The sequence below is a fragment of the Schistocerca piceifrons genome, chromosome 4 (assembly GCF_021461385.2).
Source record: "Schistocerca piceifrons isolate TAMUIC-IGC-003096 chromosome 4, iqSchPice1.1, whole genome shotgun sequence".
NCBI classification, from domain to species: Eukaryota; Metazoa; Arthropoda; class Insecta; order Orthoptera; family Acrididae; genus Schistocerca; species Schistocerca piceifrons.
Genome location: NC_060141.1, coordinates 365,772,913 through 365,796,880, shown reverse-complemented (window position 1 = coordinate 365,796,880; position 23,968 = coordinate 365,772,913). Strand labels below are relative to the sequence as shown.

Here is a 23,968-nt window from a genome sequence, read left to right as displayed (position 1 = left end):
TTTGAAATTTCTAGTGGTAACTAAAATCGACCATACGCTGTGGACTTTTACCTCTGCAAACTCCTCAAAATTTCGTGCAATGGTTTACTACATTTAATGCTGCACAATAAATGCGTTGAACATCGAAACAAAATTAAGTCATTTATGGGGGGAAGGTATCAGTCAAGAAGATGTGTAAAAATCAAATTTTTGTGCCAAATAGTTTTAGTGAAATCGAATGATAAGTGTGTCAAAGCAGTCGGAACACCATGTGTCTGCACAGGCGAGCAGTGCAGTGATGACAAAATCACGCGGAATGCGGGGACCAAGTCTCTGCAGCAGCGAAAGGGTTAATGCAGCCATGGTGGCTTTACTTCATAAACTGCGTGCTCCCCCCTAAACGTGTAAGTTTGCGAACTATACTATACTATGGCGCTCCTTCTCTTGGCGCGTGCAACTTGGCAACGAAGCAATCTCCCGCATCTGGGCGGGCATGCGCGAGTCGCCAAGATAAAAGAATTGAACTATAGTCGAGCATTAGGTCAGTAGACTGGAAAAAGTGCTGTTATGTTGTATAGACACAACACTGACAATTACAGTGATGGACTATCTGACACATTTTCAGACAATGGATCACAGAGGACGTGAGAGTAATTCAGCCATGACTATGTGATGTAGCTGGAGTTCTGAACAACTGTGGCAAATTGTAGTAACTGCTATTATCCAAAATGCCTTTGTTTAGGGCTGTACTTGACTAAGCCTTCTAACAATACTCCTACCACAAGAGGATTGTCTTTACATTCTTTTCCTAACTATATCTACGCTACGTCCAGGAGGAAAGCATTTCCAGTCTAATGAATTGAAACCACATTATGATCACTTAACTGTGGCTCTTGGAACTGTGTAAGTAGGTTTTTTTGGTATAATCTGCATGTTTCTTCAGTCGTCTGCTAGTCCAGGTTTTTCAGCATTTCCGTACCAATCTCCCATCGGTCAAACCAACCTGTCACCATTCGTGCTGTCCTTTGTATACATTCAACATCCTATAAGGTGAGAGTCCCATACACTTGGGCAATACTCAACAACAGCCCACATGAGTTTTGTAAACGGTCTCCTTTGTAGACAATACTTTGCCTACTTTACCTACAAATGAACATATGAGATCATTCCATTTCATATGCCCACAAACTGTTACACTCAGGTATTTGTATGAGTTAGGAAGTGCACTACTTGCTAAAAGGATAATAAACTGAAGTAATATTGATTTTTACTGTTATCATTTCAAAGTCGCCTTACCATTAGGCTATATGAACTTGCCTATTGACACAAAGTGTGATGAATGCTGCTCAAATTGATACTTGTAAGAAAAACTGTGAGCTGCTCATTCATTTGATGTATTATTTATAACTGTAAGTTAATGTAATAAATGCTACGAAGCCTTAAAACCCATATGTTCATTTTAAAACACCGCGCACACAGAGTGTTTTCTTGATCTTGGAGAAGCACATCATCAAAAGGCATTATACATATTGTCATTAGATTAGATTAGATTAATACTTGTTCCATATATCATGAATACGACACTTTGTAATGATGTGGAACGTGTCAGGTTAATAAAAGATGTCTGTAAAAGATATTACATTACACAAAATATTGCATGACACTAATGTTTAAGTTGTTGTCCCCCCCCCCCCCCCCCCTTTAATTTATATCTAAAAATTCAGCCAATGAGTAGAAGGAGTTGTCATCTAGAAATTCTTTTAATTTATTTTTAAATGTTAGTTGGCTATCTGTCTGGGTTTTGATACTGTTTGGTAGGTGACCAAAGACTTTTGTGGCAGCATAATTTACCCCTTTCTGTGCCAAAGTCAGATTTAACCCTGCATAGTGAAGATCATCATTTCTCCTGGTGTTATAGCTATGCACACTGCTATTACTTTTGAACTGGGTTGGATTATAAACGACAAATTTCATAAGTGAATATATATACTGTGAGATTACTGTGATGATCCCTAGATCCTTAAATAGATGTCTGCAGGATGACCGTGAGTGGGCTCCAGCAATTATTCTGATTACACGTTTTCGAGCAATGAATACTTTTCTACTCAACGATGAATTACCCCAGAATATGATGCCATACGAAAGCAGTGAATGAAAGTAGGCATAGTAAGCTAATTTACTGCGATTCTCATCACGAAAATTTGCAATAACCCTAATAGCATACGTAGCTGAACTCAGACGTTTCAGCAGACCATCAATGTGTTGCCAAGCATCACGACCCCGTGAATCAACCAAGCGTCTCCACCCTGGATGGTTACCAACTTGTCTAAGAGCCTACTGATGAGGTAGACTAACCTTCCCGATTTGGTGTACCCAACTGCTCACTACTCCCCCCCTCAGCCTCATTCCCCCGATATTTCCTTCCATGATTATTTTCTCTATATTTTCCCCATCTATTCTCACAATATGGCCAATGAAGTGGGAATTTTTTGGTTGATTTGAGAAGAAAGGGCCTTGTGATATTGAGTTGCTCAATAATTGATGCATTAGTTCTTTATCTGGTCCATTTTATGCACGGCATCCTGCACCGATGCCGAAGCTCAAATGCATTAATATGCTCCTTGTTCCTGGCCTTAAGGGTCCATGTTTTACAACCGTAATAGGAGATGATATGCAGCAATGGTTAATTCAGCGTGAATGTGAAGTGAGCTTAACCAATAATACAAAAGTGAATGTGCGTAGACATTGTTAGGGAGCGATTTCTTGCCAAAATGATAATAAATCAGAGTAATATTGATTTTTACTGTTATTATTCCAAAGTGACATTTCCCCTCTTTTAATTGAGAGACTTTAACTTCTGAAAAGTTTAAGACACATGTTTTCATATTAGGCACATGGTCAGGTTTGATTAGTAGTGAAGTAAATCTTCCATACTCACGTTCAGTAGCTATTAAATAACTAAAATAAAGAAGAAGGAGCTTCACAGTTGGTGACTGCAACACAGCTTGTGCTTCTCAGTAAAGAATAGTGATTTGTTACACAGTAATGGGAAACGTCTGCAGACAATGGAGTGATGAGTCCGAGAGTGGAGAGTGTAATAAAGTGGGTCACTGACAAGGAAACCATGTGTGAAAACAAAAATCTACACCATCTCGGACTGCGACAACCAGCTCAATGACATGAAACTACAGCACAGCAACCAAGTCACAGAAAGAAACATTAAGTGTTGGAAGAGCCCCAATTGCACATAGTTCGAAATTTCTGCTGTAGGCAGATTTTTTATTTACTTGGCTGTGTGAAGAAATTCATGTGGAGGAAGAGAGTTAGGCTTATGTTTTGTGCTTTTGACTTTCAAGTGTAAAAGTGTCATCTGTAAAATAGCAAATACAAGAAGGTAGTTTTGTGGGACCTCATCTCATTAAAGAGAAAGGAACAAACACTGCACTGCCTACAGCCATTACAAAATATGTTAAATGTAGTCACAGTTGGGAATATGGACATCCATCACCTGTATAATGGAATGACAATGATGAAAATTTGTGATTGGGACTCAAACCCGGATTTCCCACTTATCGCACACTTTCTAACAATGCCTAGGCACATTCACTCTTGTGTTAACAGTTAAGCTCATTTCACATTCATGCTGAATTAATCATTGCTGCATATCATTTCCACATTAATTTAACAGGTTATTATTGTTCACGGAAGCCTGTTATGTACTAATAGCAATATATTTCTGCGACAGAAGTTACTGACCAACAACCATAATGCTGTTTCAGCCACAATTTTCATAGATAATTCTGTGCACCTTTCTTTAAATACATCAAATCAGTAAAATACTTCTGTGGTCCAACATAATACTTTCAACTAATAATCATACTTTATAGCAAATTCTTCGACCATTTATGTGCAATATGGGTGGACGTGGCCACCTCTTATGTAACCCAAACCACGACTCTCGGGACACTAACTCTGTGCGTGACCAGTAGCACATGGGCACCGTTCATGCTAAAAGCAAGACAGCGCTCCCACCAGAGAAACAGCACACTCTGCTTTGAAAATTCCAGAAGCCAGCGGCGAGTAAGAAGTATGATATTACTATATCATAACGTCAATACAAAATCAACTGCAAAAATAAGGTACTGCACTTCCATTAATTCACACCTGAACTCGTTATCAACTCATACCTCCAAAGATACCATTACTCCTTGCGGTTATTGGCGCAAACATAATGATGTATCTTAAACAGAATGAATGACCTTCACGATGCCAAACAGCACAGATTTCAAAAATATTGTTAGTGCAAATCCCAACTCACACATGATGCCCTGAAAGCCATAGATGAAGAGAGCTAGGTATAAGTAATATTTCCTTACTTACAAAAAGCATTTCACTATTTACCACACTAACACTTAGTAATGGAAGTCTGGGATATTAAACTAAATTTGTGACTGGATTGAGGATTCTTGTAAGGGTGGACACAGGGAAGTGTGTTTGGATCCTTATTGTTTATGTTATATGTTAATGACCTGGCAAACAGTATTATAATAATCTCAGACTTTTGCAGATAATGAAGTATTCTGTGATGAGAAAAGCTGCACGAAGAACAGTCATTTTGTGATAAGATTCCAAAGTGGTGCAAAGTTTGGCAGCATGCTTTAAAATACAAAACATGACTCACTGCCAGACCCAAACTTTCGCAAGTTGTCAACCATGTGTCTACAGCCAGCGCTCATACATTCATATGTATAAACCCATACAGGGGACGCATTTTAATTGAAAGTTGCTTGCTGGTGTTGGCGGATAAATACGATACTGCAGTCTTCAATTTATGTGATTTTTGTTCCATTTAATGTAATAATATAGTTTCCCTGACATAATTTTAATGTAATAACTGATATAACTTTGTTTCCACATTGTACGTTCCAAACATTTATTGTCATTCATATTGATCTTATCTGTTCTTTGTAAAATGTATCTGGCAGATCGAACAAGAAATAAGTAAGTGCTAACTCGCTGGATAAAAGATCTGCAAGGGTAGATTTGATCTATCCAGGACAGGATCAATATAGGTTCCCTTGCAAGGTAGGGCGTGCACAATTTGCAGAATCAGTTGGAAATATTCAAGTTCTGTCACTGAAATCTCTTCATATGTGGCTAATATTCACCCCAGTTCTAAGCATTGCATCACCCAACACGCCTTGTGGCTTTCTTGAATTAGTATTTTAAGATATTGATTTCTCTCTTAATTCCTTTTCCAAAAAATTTGGAGCAATTTTGTCACATCCCTGGATGTATAGACAGTTGCAAATCAAATTTAACCCTCAACTTTCGTGGTTTGAAACCAGTATTTTTCCAAGAAGCTATTCAGACCTCGCATACGAGAAGTTTTCTTTTTCTTGCTTCAAAGACAACGTATCTTCAAGTTTCTTCTCACAATCTAGTGAACTCATGACATTTTACTCATAAATCATTTATTTGTTTTGTAGCAGTCTGCTTCAGCTTCTCAGTAGCAATATTCTTTGCATCCTCTGCTTGAATCTTCTACTTCAAAATATGTTTTTTGTCCAGGGATGAAGCATCTGCATCCATAATGAGAATGTTAGCATCCGATTTGGCACTATCACCACCCGTACAGGTATTTTGAGCCCGTTGTATTGAACATTCTGGAAGAAGAATTGGTGTGTTTCATGATTATTTAGGTGCAGCCTTGTATTCCTTTATTTGCCTTTTTCACAAGTATTCATGAGCCTCTGGATTTTCCTTCATATATTTGTCTCGAATCTCCTTACCTATGTTCCACTTCTCCTCATCATTCTCCTTAACCATGGATTTCAGTTCATCCCTAAATTCTTTTACCCTTCCCTCATTACCTTCCCTTACTACTATCTCCATTTATTTCTTGCACTGAGTAACATCACTATGTCCACTGTTTCTTTCTCTTTACTGAGATGAGGTCAATAGTTAGGGAAGATAAAGAGGAAAGGGTAAAAGAATTTAGGGATGTACTGAAATTAACGGTTAAGGAGAGTGATGAGGGAAAAGTGAAGATATGTAAGGAGAATTAAGACAAATATGTGAAGGAAAATCCAGAGGATTGTGAAGGTATTTGAAATGAGGCAAATAAAGGACCTCAAGGATGCGCATAAAGAATCGCAAAACACACCAATTCTTCTTCCAGAATATTTGATACAAATGGAGTCAACATTCAAACTATTGCACTCTTAGATGACACAGTGAGTAGCACATGTACAGATGGTGATAGTACTGAATCGGATGCTAACATTCTCATTATGGATTCAGATGCTTCGTCAGTGGACAAAAAATATATTTTGGAGTGGAAGATTAAAGCACAGGATGCAAAGATTATTGCTACAGAGATGCTGAAGCAGAGTGATACAAAATAAACACAAGATTTACAAGTAAAATGTCAAGAGTTCACTAGATCGTGACAAGAAACTTGAAGATGTGTTGTCTTCGAAGCAAGGAAAAGGAAAGTTCTTGTATGAAAATTTGAGATCATGTTCTTGGAAAAATACTGGTACAAAAGCACAAAAGTTGAAAGTTTAAATCTGATTTGTAAGTGTCCGTACATTGAAAGATATGACAAAATGTAATCTGAATTTTTGGAAAAGGAATTAGAGAGAAATCAGAATCTTCAATACCAGTTCAAGAAAGCCACAATGTTTGCTGGGTGATGCAATGCGTACTGTGTGAAGTTCATAGTCATCTAAGTAGCAGGATAACTGGAACTGTGGAGCAGTGGGGTGAATATTAGCTGGCCACACACAAGCAGATTGTAGCAACCGGCTTTGAATATTTCCAACAGATTCTGCAAAATCTGAAAGCCCTAACTTGTGAGGGAACATAAATCAATCCCGTCCTGGACTGTTTGAATCTAGCCTTACACATCTTTGATCCCCCCACTGACGGGAAAGCCCCATTGTATTAGAAACATGCTGCTTGGGGCCCAAAATTTGCTTTGGTGTGTAAGAGTGTCAGTTCCACCTGAGCTGCCTTAAAAAGATGATCACGAGAACATGGACGGTATGCGGTCAAGAATAAAAGAAATTAATGTCTGGAAATGAAATCATTTAGACAGTCAGAGGATGATTTTAAATTATAAATGACCGTAACATACTTATCAGCAATGGCAGACTCAATTCAAAACATGTTAACTGCATGAATATAGTTGCAGGGTGAGGATAATCTTGCTTGTGATACAAGTAGAATAAACTGAGTGCTGTCACATCAGTGTGAATTTCATGTAACTAGGTCACATTAATGATTGTATTTTGGTTTGAGTTTTGATTGAAATTATAGGAATGGTAGGTAGTGCACGTGTCAGCAGGCACACGATTAAGAACTTTCTTGAACTGGAATGTGCCCTTCTAAATAAGTTCAGTTTCCATGCCGTTGTAGCCATCAAGCCCTATTGCCTATCAAAGTTATGACAGCCAAAATACGTGATTAGCTCAATTTACAGTATTTGCATTAGCGAAGCCACAGCCTGGAGGAAACGCCACTTGCTTGCACTTTTCTGGAGTTCCGCGTGTTTGATTATCCCACACCGCTTTGCTGAGCTATACATTTCTTGATGTGAAATATGTTGTGTTTCATGTGAGCAAAAACTGGACACAAAATGACGTAAGTAAAATCAACGTCTTTAATAACAAACATTTTGTAGATCTCAAAAGAGAGCCACATTGAAAACATATTTCATATCAGAACATTGATTACATTTTATTCAATAAAACAAAATATGTTTGGTGAAAACAACATGCTTAGTTCCACTGGACAGATTTAAAATACCTTCAATAATTTCAGAAAAGAACTCAGAGAAGTGCAAGCTTCTTGAAAGAAGCAAGAAGGGGGAGGGGGATGAATTGTATAAACAAAGACTATGGTGAGTGCCAATGAAAAGCTGCTTGTATTACGTTCATTATTGTATTACCAATAACTGTGTTGTCTTCATTATTCTACAGGTATTAAGAACCGTTGTTCACAAAGAATCAAGAACACTGTTTTTCTACTGTATCAAACCTAAATGATTTTCAGAGGAGTGTCCACAATTCTGAATCATTTTCATATGTTTAGAATGTTTCCTTTTGGCATTGCATTTTCCGACCCATTTTGTGCACCTTTTCTTTCGAGAAGTTCGTGAGTACATAGCATACACATTGCCAGCTACTGCCACAATTTTCTTCCTACTGTTGCCAATATTAACCTCCTGTGAACTGAATAAACAAGCTTCAAAACCCAAAAATGTACTACAGAAAATAAAGCCTAAAAATGTATTTTCGGGGAGACACAATCACAACTACTGAAATCCATCACCTGTGGCCTCTGGCCTGTTGACCAAGTACCACAGTCCTGGATCTCCATGGATAAATAACGAAAATCCATCAATTTACACCACACACGAAGCGACCCTCTCTTCTGGCAAGTCTGAGAGACCAGATCTGTTGGTCATGGCGTACGTGCTAGTGGACAACAATGGGCTGGAGATCGGCAGACCAAATCCAGTCAAAAATATCCACAGAACTGGTCCTCAGCTCTGGCGTGTCATAGAAATCTGCCTGTGTGCAGCCAGTATTAGAGTAAAATGAAAGAGACGAGAAGCAATTGGAGTGAATAAAAAATACAAATGAAGGAAATGAGAGTAGACGCTATTACCATGGAGATGGTTACAGCTCACCTAATTAAAGACAGTACAGCAGAAGAAGACGGAATGACAGCGGAGTGCTTCATCAAGATCAAATGCAAACTTGTGCAAAACAGAACAGGCAGAGCTAAGGGGAGGTTGCCAACCTTCACCTGCATATGTGGCCACTGAGCAACAATCAGTGCTCTGACACACTAGCCACGCCATTCTCAGTAGAAGAAAAACAACAAAAATCAGCATGTTAAGATATTTTCCAATTACAAACACCGTATTTTCTGTTTTACATTCGTTACACAACAGAAACTTTTATATATTTCTTTACCTTATGCTAATTAATATGTTTGAACTATTATTCACATTATATTTGCTTTGTCAAGTTCTTTACTCTTGAAGTATAAATATTTTCAATTTTGCTTCTGTGCCTATAAATGCACCAATATAGAACAAAGTTTTGTTATCATGATTGGAAATTTTGAAACAGATAGTAATTATTCTTGTGCTATGTTTTCCTATTAAACAACCAGAGCAAAGAGATTTTTGCTTGAGTAATAACATTCTATTTTACGTACAGTCTCAAGGTGCTTCACCATGTTAGGCAAACAGTAGGTAACTAATTAGCTTCCAGTCTGATGAATATATATGAATCATTTGATTGTTTTTATGTACTAAAGTGCACTTATAAGTATAATTAAGATGTGAGATTAATTTTTTTTGCTTAACATGAGCAATGATTATGTGTAGGAGACACCTGAAGTATCGTAATTGCTGAGTCTGTGGATATGTGTCTGAAAAAGTAAAAGTCATACACCATTACACTGTCAAGGGGTATTTTCAGTGGTGTTGCACTAGATAAAACAGAAAGGTATACAATGTTTCCAAATTGTTTGAGAGGTGATGACTTTGTAATGACACTGCTTTTTTCTGTGCAACCTGTGAACATAACTTCTGCAGATTTCAAACAATGGAAAATCCACAATGGAACAATGATAATATATGAAAAAGATAATTGCTACTCACCGTACAGCAGAGATGCTGACTTGCAGACAGGCACAACAAAAAGACTGTCAAACAAAGCCTTAGGCCAAACAGGCCTTCATCAGAAAACACACACACACACACACACACACACACACACACACACACTCTTACACAACAATCTCTGGCTGCCTTTGCCTTTGTTTGACAGTCTTCTTGTTGTACCTATTTGTGTCTCAGCACCTCTGCTGCATGGTGAGTGGAAACTATCTTTCCATATTACTGCTGTAAAGGCGTCTTCATATAAATCTACAGAGATTTATATGAAGATACCTTTACACTAGTAAGATATGTCCTTGCTTATTGGAAAGTTAATACTTAGGGTACAGAGATTTAATTGGACGGCATTATGTAGTTTTGACACTATTCTCATGGACACTGATTTGATATTTTTTTTTGTTTCATTTAGGTATCTGACCAATTCAGTTTCCTTGTATATTCTTTGTCAACTTACCATATCTATAAACAAAATGTAAACAAATTGTAAATCTTTGGTGTAGGGATCAGAGAATGTGAAGCATGCCTGATATTTTTATTGTACTACAGTATGATGACTCAGGAGGAAGCGACTGCTGGGTTGTTCATTAGTATGTAGTTATTTGTTTCTCTGGGGATGTTATTGTTGGGTCAAAATTTTCTTTGGGATTCCAAATTTCTTTTTGGGGTAATGCTATCTTTGATGTTATGCAGTAGTGATATTGTACTACTTACTCATCACTGGCTTCTGGAATTTTCATTCAAAGCTGAGCATGCTTTTTCTCTGGCAGACACATTGTCTTGCTTTTAACATCAATAATGCCCAACCACTACTGGTCACACACAGCGTTAGTGTGCAGAGAATCGTAGTTTGGGTTACATAAGAAGAGATCAACTGTAGCGGCTTGTTGCATAAATGCTGCAAAGAATTTATTGGGAAATATGATTATTTGTTGAAACTATTACATTGGATGATAGTGTAAAAGTATTTTAGTGATTCATAGTATCTTGGTTGTTGGTCAGTAACTTCTGTCAGAGAAATGTTTTGCTACTGGAACGTAACTGAAAAGGCTTCCATGAACAGTTCCAACTGTTAAATTAATGTGGAAATGCAATGCAGCTATGGTTACTTCAGCATACATGTGAAATGAGCTTAACTACTGATACAAGTGTGGATATGCCTGGGCATTGTTAGGAAGTGTGTTACTTTCTAAAATGATAATAAATTGAAGTAAAGTTGATTTATACTGTTAATATTTCAAAGTGACATTTTCCATCTTTCAATTGAGAGACTTTAACACCTGAAAAATATAAGAGGCATGTTTTCATATTAAGAAAACATGGTCAGGTTTATTTAGTAACTAAGCTCATTCTCTCTGTAAAGCCCCCATACACGAGTCCAACAGCTGCATAATAACTAAAATAACAAAAGACTTTACAGAATAGACTATAAGTTTCTACAAGGGATGAATGTGAATTATATTTGACAGTAGTTTTGTAGATCTCTTCTGATACCTTTCTAGTCGGTGTGCTTTCTTCTTGCTGGGGCACAATTTTTTTTGTTCAAGGTTATCTCAAGTCACAAATTCTGTATGGAATCTGATAGGCACTGCATTGGGTCATGATGTCTGATTCAGTTTTAATCATTTCACCTCTTTTTTAACACCAGCGCCACTAATATCTTTCTCACTCATCTTTGCTGTGGAGCAAGAATTAAACTGAAACAGTACTTCTGTATCTCCCTTTGGTGGTGGTGGTGGTGGTGGTGGTGGTGGGGGGGGGGGGGGGGGGGGGGTAGGAACACCTGAAAGTAGATTTCAGCATTTCTCCTTTGGCTTTACTAATCTCAGCTTCAGTTCCTATGTCATCCATGAGTATCTAGGCACTACCTCTGGTGCCACATACAATCTTTACATACAACCAAATTTCTTTGGCTTTTGTGAGAGATCTTTCAGTAAGATTCTTTCACAGAAATTGTTGGACACTTACGCATCGCCCTTCTGACAACCAAATGTGTTTTCATTTAGCATATCTCCATCTATAGCCCTACGCTCTGGTTTTTACGCATAGTGTTCTGTTTCCGAACAGAAGCCATATACCATGGAGGGTCACTCTCACATGAACTGTTCTACTAGATACCTATGTAGTGCCCTGTCAACTACTTTTCTAAATCTGAATCACTGTTTCCCATACATGTAATGCCCTGAGCTGACGGTTTCACATTATTTCTTGAGACATGAACAACTGCCTCTCTATTTACTTTACTGAACATGTAAAATTTTGTACTTGTCATTTTCTTTTTCTAATCTGGTATCATATATGCTGCAGCCCCTGGCCCCAAGGGGGCTGCAGCGAGTTTCAGTTTGGAAATCCTCAAATAGCTCAGGTCTATTTGTTACCATTAGTTCTAATATATTTGTGTCATGACTGCATTTATGAACTAACTTCTGTTGGTAGTCTTCAGAGAAAGCATTTAGTATTGTTTCACATGGTGTCTTGTGCCATCCATCACTTACATCTTACAATTATCCTAATCAATTGCTGGATGATTCAAGTCTCCTTCAATGATGACTTTGTGATTGGGGAACATATTGTCACATCGAAACAACAATCAAGTCCAAATCCAAAGGCAGGGTCATCGACAAAGTACAACACTTACACAGAAAGTACATTTATTATTGACAACAACTTATGGCCAAAACAGAACTGAACTCCTGAATGGAGAATGCAGCTATTTATATAAACATCGAATATTCTAGAATACTGGTATTCATACAAACCTATTCCAGCACATAAGAACATTACAAATCTAAGCTGTTTCAAGAACATTTCTGAAATTCTGGTGGTTGACATTCAACTGGCAACCCACAGATGTCCTGTAGAAACCTCTTCAAAGAACTGGGTATACTAACTAGTGCCTCTCAGTAATTTACTCCTTAATGAAATTTGTCCTAAATAATGTATCTCTTTTTCCAACAAACAGCTCAGTTCATACATACAATACCAGGAACAAAAATGATCTGCACAAGGACTTAAAAGCACTTACTTTAGTTCAAAAAGGGGTCCGCTACTCAGGAACACTCATCTTCAATAATTTGCCGGCAAACATAAAAAATTTAGTTACAAATAAAGATCAGTTTAAAAGGAGCCTGAAAGACTTACTAGTGGCCAACTCCTTCTACTCCATTGACGAATTTTTTAATAGAAACAAATGATGTATTGTATACATGCATACTATTAGTATTGTTATTTCAACTTTAAAAAAAGAAAAATTAAAAAAACTGACATGTTCCACATCCACAAGGATCTCCTCAGCACAGATCTATGGAACGAAAATGTAATGTAATCTAATCTAATCCAACCCAACCACCAACAATTATTCGTTATTTAGTATTTATCATTTCTGAAATGCTCTAGAAATATCTTATTTTGTAATGTTATTATAGGCTGGAATATTCAATGCTTGCATAAATACCAACATTCTGGAATATTCAGTGTTTGTATAAATAGCTGCTCTCTTCATCCAGGAGTTCAGTTCTATTCTGGCTGTATGCTGATGTCAGTAATACATGTGCTTTCAGTTCTAAGAGTTGTACTTCAATTGATGACCATGCCTTTGGATCTGAACTTGACTGTAGTGTCAACATGGCACTTTTTGGTGGAGACACTGAATAACACAAGCACATTCTGAGAAAACTTCTCGCATTAAGAACATATTGAGGAATCTGAAAATCTGTGACTGCTGTTATTTTCTCTGGATCAGGGCTGATTCCATCACCATTCACTACATGCTCCAAGACTTTTATTTCTAGGAAAATGAAGTGAATCACATAAATTAGTGCTTTAAAGTCCTATACAGCTATAATTACCTGGACTGGATGGAGAACTATCTAATCTAAAAAATCCCTCACACAGTCACCTGCCTGGTTAGCAGCCTCTGATGTGTGCTGCATCCATGTCCCATTTAGGGGACCCTACAGTTTTCAACCTTGTGGCACAAGTCTAGAAAGTCATTGGCCTGCTTGTCACAGAACCTACAAAGTCTCTGCTCCAAGCCTAGAACTGTTTAACCATTGCTTCACTTGGACATCACCTCAATTGTTGTTATTTTGTGTATTAATGTGACTGTGATTCCGAGCAAATGACAACTGTGAGAGACAGAAAATGTCCAAGACACTCACATTAGTCCTAATGCTTAATGACACAGTATGGGAATGAATGGCCACTGCCAACTTGTGGCCATGAGCTGACGTCATCACATGCTGCTGAGCACAACATGCTCAATGTAGTGCATCCACTCATTACTTACTGTTTTACTGATCTATTTAACAAAGACATCTGTATACCTGATTATATCTCTTACTACTCTTCAGTTATTTAACTTCTGACTTACAAGTTTACTGTTTTTTTTTTTTCTCTGTTCTTGGCAGCATCTTCAAAAATCTTGAATGCATATTTAATATTGAAACATAGCAAATCATACTCCATTTACAATAAGTGCAGCTCTTCCTTGGTCTGTTTTGTTGTAGTTACTTCAGTTTGTTAACATTATAAATAAGGAATATGTTCCTATGCTTGGTGTTCAGATCAGGGAAGGAGTAAAGGTAACTCTGGTACCGCACGCCGCGGAAATTGAATCCGTGCCAGACGTCATGGATGTCGAAGACCCATAAAGGTCTCTGCACCATCGCGCCGTAAGCTGTGGCGGTGCGCTTTTAGTGTGGGGGCGCCACAGTGGAACACGTGGTCCCAGTGGCCAATAGCGGTGCTCCCAATAGCGTACTTAAGCGCTGGCCTCTCGCTCAGCCAATCAGTCTAATCTCACTTATGTCGGTTTACACCTCACTTTGCGCTAGACTGCTTACTTCCTGGTTCGTGTACGAGTGGACATGTTTGTTTCCTTGTGACTCAGTTGTTCAGTCTTGTTGTATTCGTTCTGTCCTTCGTTGGTCGTGTCCGTCCTCTTCCGTTGTGTCGTTGTTAGTCGGCCTCTCCGCGGGTCCCGCCGCGCCTTCCGTCATTGCTACCCCGTGACCGTCCTGGTCGCAGTTACAACAGTAACCACTCACTGCATAGTTGTGTCAAAGCAGGCAACAGCTCCAAGCCTCAACTACACATATTGAATCCTAATATGTATATATAGTTGCTCCACTTGACACTGTCAAATTTATTCCTTAAATCTCTATTCAAGAAATTCTTTTTCATTGCCTGTGTTGTATAATTTATCACCCTCTCCTGGCCTCTTATTTTCATGGAACATTTTTTTAGTTCACTGTTAATTTGCGTGCATTACTTTTTGCAAATGTTAAACCTGTCCTCTTTTGTTTCCATGTAGCTTTTTAGCAACTGACAAAGACCGCTTTGTATACAATTTCATTATTTGTAATTATATCCATCCTTTGGCAAATCTATACTTTCAGTATGTTGTTATTGTTAATTATTTGAAACCAGTGGTTCACAAAATCTGGACATGAGTGATATTGTGACTTTTTATTCACCTTTCTATTAGTGCTTTAGTTTCTATGTGCTTGTTAATTATTGCAAGTGGCTTGGTGGTTCAGTTAGTAAATGATGTTTATGTGATCAAAGATTTGGGATTTTATCGCTAGTCAGTCCTGCACAATTTTCTTCTGTTTTTTTCCTTCAGTCTAGAATTGATTTGTGCACGTGGAAAAAATCTCAAAATATTTCAAATAGTGCACTAATTGATTGGAACCTGACTGTAGGGAACCTGTCTTGCTAAACTGTCTAGGCCACTCAACCTGCAAACTTACTCTTCAATTAAAACCAAATTCTGCATTCTTAACATTAACAACTTTACTTCTAGCATAATTAAAATTATGCTTAGTCTTTCATATTCTACTCCAAACTTATGATATGAATCAAAGATTTGCTTTTCAAATTCATTGCATTTTTCTCCTGGCATTCATGCTTTTATGTCACTGCATTTTCTGTCATTTTATTTCTAAGAGCCTATTTTTACTGTTATCTGTATTTTCTTTGTTTGCCAATAATTTTATTTTGCAAAAACAGACATAATGTCTTATGGGATAACAGCAATCAGTGATTTTATAATGTTACTTAAAATCCGTCTTGATTGCATATATTTTTTTTTTTTTTTCATATGACCGGTTTCGGTTCATTCAGAACCATCTTCAGATCTGATATTTCAGTTACAGGAGTAACCCATCCAAAACCAGCAACTTTCACATGCTACGTAGCATGTGAAAGTTGCTGGTTTTGGACTGGTTACCCCTGTAACTGAAATATCAGATCTGCTACGTAGCATGTGAAAGTTGCTGGTTTTGGACGGGTTACTCCTATAACTGAAATATCAGATCTGATGATGGTTCTGAATGAACCGAAACCGGTCATATGAATAAAAAAAAAATTTGCAATCAAGACGGCTTTTAAGTAACAATAATTTTATTGACTTGCACCTTCTTGTGATTGTCTTTCTTAAGCATGCAGTACTTACTTTGGCTTAATTACTTTGGTGTATTCTGAAAACCATTCTGAAATATGTCTACATTACATGTCTTCAAAGTCTTCTAAAATCATTTTAATTTCACAGAAGCATCTGCCATTTCTAAGTTAAGATTGGAACAAAGAGCCGCAGCTGAACTCATCAGAAAAATACTAGGGTCCTTTTCAATGATTTTAAATTTTGGATTCCTAGAACACTGTACAAACTGAAAATTTGCTAGGATCACATAATTAACTGCTTCACATAATATAATTTTATTGGTTCAATCATGACCAGTTTTGGGCGACTGTATGCCCATTTTCAAGTATACAAGCATCGTGTGGTGCATAACGGCTGCAGCCTGGTGTTCTGTGAATGGCAGCCACACAACTGATGGTTCTTGTACACCTGAAGATGGGGTTATTATCGCCTAAAACTGGTCTTGATTGAACCAATAAAACTATTTACAACTGAAGTGGTTAATTATCTGATTCTACCATGAAGCTCAGTTGTGAATGTCCTTTTAAGCAAGTCTTACGAAAATTTGCTGTTTTGTTCCACAGTGGCTGCCAGTAATTGCAGTATCAGTGAAAAACAACAAACATTCTCTTTCTACCAGCTATTTCATCCATAATAGGAGGAATGTTTGAGCCACTCAAGTTTGCATGTATTTAAAGCACTTGTCAATGGAGCTTTGACTCTATGTTGTGAACAAACTTAAAATCTCACGGCCTCTCCTGTAGCCTGGCCACAGGACACAAGTATGATGCCACTGGGTACACTACATAACATGGTACTGGAGACTAGTGTGTCTTTTATTTCTGACGGTGAGCATTTGAAAGCAAAATGAGTAAAACTATTTTGGATATACACTCCTGGAAATTGAAATAAGAACACCGTGAATTCATTGTCCCAGGAAGGGGAAACTTTATTGACACATTCCTGGGGTCAGATACATCACATGATCACACTGACAGAACCACAGGCACATAGACACAGGCAACAGAGCATGCACAATGTCGGCACTAGTACAGTGTATATCCACCTTTCGCAGCAATGCAGGCTGCTATTCTCCCATGGAGACGATCGTAGAGATGCTGGATGTAGTCCTGTGGAACGGCTTGCCATGCCATTTCCACCTGGCGCCTCAGTTGGACCAGCGTTCGTGCTGGACGTGCAGACCGCGTGAGATGACGCTTAATCCAGTCCCAAACATGCTCAATGGGGGACAGATCCGGAGATCTTGCTGGCCAGGGTAGTTGACTTACACCTTCTAGAGCACGTTGGGTGGCACAGGATACATGCGGACGTGTATTGTCCTGTTGGAACAGCAAGTTCCCTTGCCGGTCTAGGAATGGTAGAACGATGGGTTCGATGACGGTTTGGATGTACCGTGCACTATTCAGTGTCCCCTCGACGATCACCAGTGGTGTACGGCCAGTGTAGGAGATCGCGCCCCCCCCCCCCCCCCCCCATGATGCCGGGTGTTGGCCCTGTGTGCCTCGGTCGTATGCAGTCCTGATTGTGGCGCTCACCTGCACGGCGCCAAACACGCATACGACCATCATTAGCACCAAGGCAGAAGCGACTCTCATTGCTGAAGACGACACGTCTCCATTCGTCCCTCCATTCACGCCTGTCGCGACACCACTGGAGGCGGGCTGCACGATGTTGGGGCGTGAGCGGAAGACGGCCTAACGGTGTGCGGGACCGTAGCCCAGCTTCATGGAGACGGTTGCGAATGGTCCTCGCCGATACCCCAGGAGCAACCGTGTCCCTAATTTGCTGGGAAGTGGCGGTGCGGTCCCCTACGGCACTGCGTAGGATCCTACGGTCTTGGCGTGCATCCGTGCGTCGCTGCGGTCCGGTCCCAGGTCGACGGGCACGTGCACCTTCCGCCGACCACTGGCGACAACATCGATGTACTGTGGAGACCTCACGCCCCACGTGTTGAGCAATTCGGCGGTACGTCCACCCGGCCTCCCGCATGCCCACTATACGCCCTCGCTCAAAGTCCGTCAACTGCACATACGGTTCACGTCCACGCTGTCGCGGCATGCTACCAGTGTTAAAGACTGCGATGGAGCTCCGTATGCCACGGCAAACTGGCTGACACTGACGGCGGCGGTGCACAAATGCTGCGCAGCTAGCGCCATTCGACGGCCAACACCGCGGTTCCTGGTGTGTCCGCTGTGCCGTGCGTGTGATCATTGCTTGTACAGCCCTCTCGCAGTGTCCGGAGCAAGTATGGTGGGTCTGACACACCGGTGTCAATGTGTTCTTTTTTTCATTTCCAGGAGTGTATATGGACATGTTGACACACTTTCCTCTTCAGAAGCCTCAGCCAGAATTATGCTGTAGAAGGAAAGAAGACACACATGAAAAGATCTAGCCACAGACTTAGCAGACCTTAAGTTGAATGAATGAATTAACAAACTATGACATAAAGGCAACTAAATGATGTGGAACATGGTACAACTCAATAAAAAGGTCACATGGCTTATCCTAAGTTGAAGGATATTCTGTCCTTTCCCTCATCATTATTTTTGTTTTTATCCTTTCTTCTCTTCAAGGGCAACAATGGTGTTCAGAATGTGCAAGTTAGCACTGAAAATATCTTTCTCTCTCTGTGTTGTATGCAGTCTTTTGAGTGTTATTCACATTTCAAAAGATTTTTACTGTCATTACCAAAATAACAAATTGCTGAAGGGGGAATAAGATTTATCAAATTTTATATAGCTCTTTCATATCAAAACAACACAGAACAGAACTGAAAGTATGCAGTAGTGCTATCTAAAACTGAAAAATTCAGCATCAAATTTTCTACTTACTTGGGCAACTTCTGAAGACTTGAAATCATCTCATCAAGGGCTAAAATATACTGAAAAGAATTGCACGATGCATTAGAACAGAGCATAGAAAGTAAGAAGTAACAGATAAACATAGAATGTTATTTACCTTTATCATGTTGACTAGAAAATATATGCCAATTGTGCCAAGTGAATTATTTCTTACTGAATATTCTGTTAGATTACCTTAGCTGCATCACATTTACTTTTTGAGAGTAAACATATGTTTTTCAAGATGAATTTTCAAATTTAATATATTATATGGAGAAAACTGTAATACTGGCTGGTGCAAAAAGAGTATTAGGCTTTTGAAGCTCTGTGACATTTATTAACTCTGGCTTACATCAACAGAATCTCCATGAAATTGGAAAACAAATCGAACTGCTTAAAACTTTAACGTGGCCACCTTTTGTCATCTGGCATACATTCATTCAGTCAACAGGAGAATTATTCCACCACTTTAATTAGCATATCTGGAGTTTTTTCAGTCCTGTTTCAGTAGTTCCACAGGTAATCTGGTAGTGAAGGCGCATGCACACAGTCCTTTTGAGTAATCAGTCTCCTGACTAGTTTGATAAGAGGTGCTATGAACTCCACTCTTGCGCCAATTTCTTTATCTCAGAGTAGCACTTACACCCTATGTCGGCAATTATTTTTTTGGAAGTACTCCAGTTTCTGTCTTTCCTTGGAATTTTTATGTTCTGTTCACTCTAATACCATGCATGTTATTCCCTGTTGTCTTGACACAAGTCCTACCATCCTGTTCCATCTTATTGTTAAGTGTTTTCCATATGTTCTTTTCTTCACTGATTCTGTGTAGAATTTCCTCATTCCTTACTTTATTCTTTATGAATTACCAAAGAATGAAGCTGAATAGTGTGTGGCATGGAAATAAAAACCCTGTCATAAGCTCTGTCATTCATTTCATAGCAAAATCAAGCAGTTCAATACAGACTCCATTTAGCCTGTTGCTTACAGAAGTGTGCCACTGAGGAGAGACATCACCTTCTTGAGAAATAAAGTTCTCCACTTCACCTTGTAGTCAAGAAATGAACCACAGCTATAACATATGAAAGTATTTAGTTACAATCATACTTTTTTTCAGTGAAGACAAACAACACATAAATTTGTCTTTGTATATGACACACAGAAAAATAAGTTTTGGGGAGCCTTGTTTCTGGTGCAGAATCTTGTAGGGATTATCTGTCTTTGGTAAAACACTGAAAAAACAAGATTAAGAAAGTCTTCATGAACCAACATCGTGTTTTCAAAATTGCTACACAAACATTTATTTGTAGCTCTAGGGCTTGTGAAAGTTGTAAATGTTATGAATATAGTTGCAAGCATTTCCTTACTATTCTCCTTGCTGACAATATTGAAAATGCGTTCATAGGTAGACTTCAGAACAGACTTGTCAGGGCTTAGAGCACACCCTCTCATACATTCAACATTTGGTTTAATTAATAAAAATGACAATGAGAAACCTTTCAGATGATTTTTCCCATTTTAGAGAGAGAGAGAGAGAGAGAGAGAGAGAGAGAGAGAGAGAGAGAGAGAGAGAGAGAGAGAGAGAGAGAGAGAAGGGAGTGGGGCAGAATGGAAATACGAGGTGTATCATAACTACTGAAATTTTCTAGCTGTGTCTATGAACCACACATCAATCAATTGTAGATGGATGGTTGCCTATCCTTACTTTTGTTTCACTCCTGGAGTTTCCATGATCACAATATTTGGTTCAGATACTGTGGGTTGAGCCAATCTCTTCTTACAAATACAGACAATAATTCGAAACTAATTACACTACCTACAGAAGTTATTACCATGTGGAGCATCACAATTAAACTAAATGCGGAAAGGAAGTTAACATTGTCTTGCCAATTCATGCCTTGGCTTCGTTTACTTGAAGTTACAGTTTGAGGATAAAGTTTAGAAGCATAAGCACAAGTTGACTTGCATTCTAGTGATGAAGCATTACTGTGCACAGCATAAAATAATTGAAACTCTGATATTCCTTCTGAAACAGTCGGCTTACGACTCATTTGTTAATAGAATTACTGTTCATCCTGTTAAATAGTTTGTTTGTCTGAGAAGAATAAATGCTTTATATTTCAACAAGATGCACAGAGATTCACTGCAGTTGGGAAATATGTTTTGCTTTACAAATGAAACACACAATATAGCAATTCAGATACAATGTTCTACTGGTATTCTACTCTGTGAGTCACCTGAAGTGTGTGCCAGAGGATACTTCATGTACCACTGTCACTTCCCCTTTTTTATTCTACTCAAGAACATTGTGCAGGACTATTGGTAAGCCAACATGTGAGCTCATATCTTTCTAATTTTACATTGACTGTCTTTTTGTAAGACATACACTGATGGCCGAAACCTTACGACCACCTGCTTAATGGCATCTTGACCCACCTTTGAAATGCATTACAGAACTGACTCTGGGTGGCATGGATTCGACAGGTCACTGGCAGGTTTCCACATGTATGTGATACCAGATGTCTACCCACAGGTCACACAATTCCCATATATTACAGATAGGTAATTTGCGAGTGTGGAGTTGGCACTCTGTATATCCCAGGTGTATTCCATCAAATTCATATCAGAGAAATTTGTTGGCCAAGACATCAATTTGAGTTCAGCAGCATACTCCTCAAACCACTGTAGCCTGGTTCTGGCCTTTTGACTTGGTCAGTTATCCTGCTACGAGTTGTCACTGCTGTTGGGAAAGACATCAGACATGAAACGATGGAGGTGGTTCACAACAATATTCACATAGTCCACAGCTGTCCTGGTGCCTTCAATTACTACTGGTCTGAGGGAAGCAGGGATGTCCCCCATAACATAATACTGCCCCCGCTGGCCTGGGTCCAAGAAGGGGTGCATATTTTGAGCAACCATTTACTTCAATACAGTAGATCTGGGCACGATCACTGACATTGTGTAGGAAGAAACATGGTTCATCTGACCAGGCAACATGTTTACATTGATCTTTGGCCCAATCTTGATTGTTTCGTGCCCACTGCAGTCTTAATTGACAATGTAATTAGGTGAACATCGGAATACATTGAGGTCATCTGGTGCAAATCTGTGTGTTCAACAATGTCAGCTAAACAACGCACAAAGAAAAACTTGTGCTCACACCAGCTTTGTACAGTCATCAGATCTCCCACATATCACCCCTTCCTTGCTTTATAGAGGGGGCATGCCTGTGACTTCCACATTTTTTAATGAACTGCAGATGTCCAACACTTTGTCACCTACTGCGGTTCTACCATCCCTCAACCACTTCCCATAGATGATTATTATGTACCATGTGAACAGTCAACATTCTTCACTATTTCCGTGATGCTTGACCCCATGTGTGGGACCATAACAACCTGCCCTTTGTCATAGTCACTTAAGTCATTGGATTTCCCAATTTGCAGCCTGTATTGTTGGTGGAGTGATTCCCCATTTACCTCTCCTCCATTTATACATTTTCCTTACAATGTCTCATGCCCACAACACCACCAGATGGCATTCAATCTTGCAATAAGCAATGGTGATAATGTTTCAGCAGTTTACCTGAATGAATGTCCAGCCCCTACACTGTAGCTAAAAGCAGAGTTCACCACACAGTGGTGGCACACGTTGCTGCGACCTACATGCTCAATTTCAATGGCTGCTTCACAGCTCATGCTATCTGGATCCTTCCCCTGCCCCGTCCCAACAGCACACAGTTCATTCCCTTAATACTCTTGTCCTCAATCTCCACTTGTCCCCTGCCGCCCCCCCCCCCCCCCCAAATCTGTCTCCACCCAGCCCAGGGCCAACTTCATTCATTCTGTACCCACACCCTCTTCCCTGAAATCTCCTCTTCCTCTGTTCTGTCATCATCTCCCAATTCATTCCTCTGTATCATCATCGTCATCATCATCATCATCATCATGTGCTGTTTGAATGTACTAGTGCTTGAGTCACATTCTTATCCTAGGTATCTGCTGTCTCTCCTTCTGACACTCCTAGCCTATGCACCTGCTGACTACCTTCCAGCCACCACAGCTACCAGGCCCCCTTCTCCAACATTCCCTCTTGCTCCACACCTCCTTTTTTCCTCACACCTGACTAGCACCCCATTCCAGTCAAGCTGGAGAACTGCAGTCCTGGCACAGTCTATTCAACCAGCAAGATGTTGCCATACAGGTGTGTCCGCATGCTTGTCTATGTGTATGTGCACTCTAGCTTGACAAAGTATTTTTCTGAAAGCTAGCTAACTTTTCAGTCTTGTTTGTATGCCTGTCTATAACTCAATGCCTCTACTACCTGGTGAGTTGTTATTTTCACTCTTAAATTATTTACACTTAAGACTACTGGAATGTTTAGTTCTTCTAAAAAAAACACAGTTCTTATCGTCAACTCTGAAGTTATAAAAAATTACCTTTGTTAAGAGGGCAGATCAAATATAAATGGGATTTTTTTTAAAAATTCATTTATTGAAAAACTCAAGGCAATTATAATTTATTTTTCCACATTGTCTCCTGCTTTGGAAATGCATTCGTCCCAGCATATGGGCAGCTTTTTGATGCCCTCATCATAAGAAGAACTGGGTCCTGTCACCAGCCAGTTGGGCACGAAGTCTGCCACACTCTCGTCATCTTCAAATCGTCGCCCCTCTAGAGCTTCTTTAAGTGATCCAAATAAACAGAAATCGCAGGGCGATAAGTCCGGGCTGTAAGGAGGATGATCAAGTGTAGTCCAATGCATTTCCTGTAGCTTGTAGACAGTTAGAACTGCATTATGTGGTCGCGCATTGTTGTGGAGGAGGATGACCTGTCGAATCGACTGGTCTAGTCTTTTGCAGTAATATGCAACTCTTGCCTCATTCAGCAGTTCGTAGTAGTAAGCAGCATTGATTGTGCATTGCTCATGCAAAAAATTAATCAACAAAATGCCTCACTGATTGAAAAAAATGTTTGAATGAATCTTGCCAGTTGACAGCCAAAGAGT

General features: G+C 39.3%; 1 protein-coding gene across 3 annotated transcripts in view; it reads right to left on the bottom strand.

Moving 5' to 3' along the window:
* Positions 1-23,968, bottom strand: part of LOC124794996 (vesicle transport protein USE1) — a 126,909-nt gene that overhangs the window by 20,349 nt on the left and 82,592 nt on the right. For all 3 annotated transcript variants that reach the window (XM_047258751.1, XM_047258749.1, XM_047258750.1), the window contains exon 3: positions 18,953-19,002. In XM_047258751.1, coding sequence (XP_047114707.1) covers positions 18,953-19,002 — 50 coding nt within the window. The remainder of the gene's footprint in view (positions 1-18,952; positions 19,003-23,968) is intronic.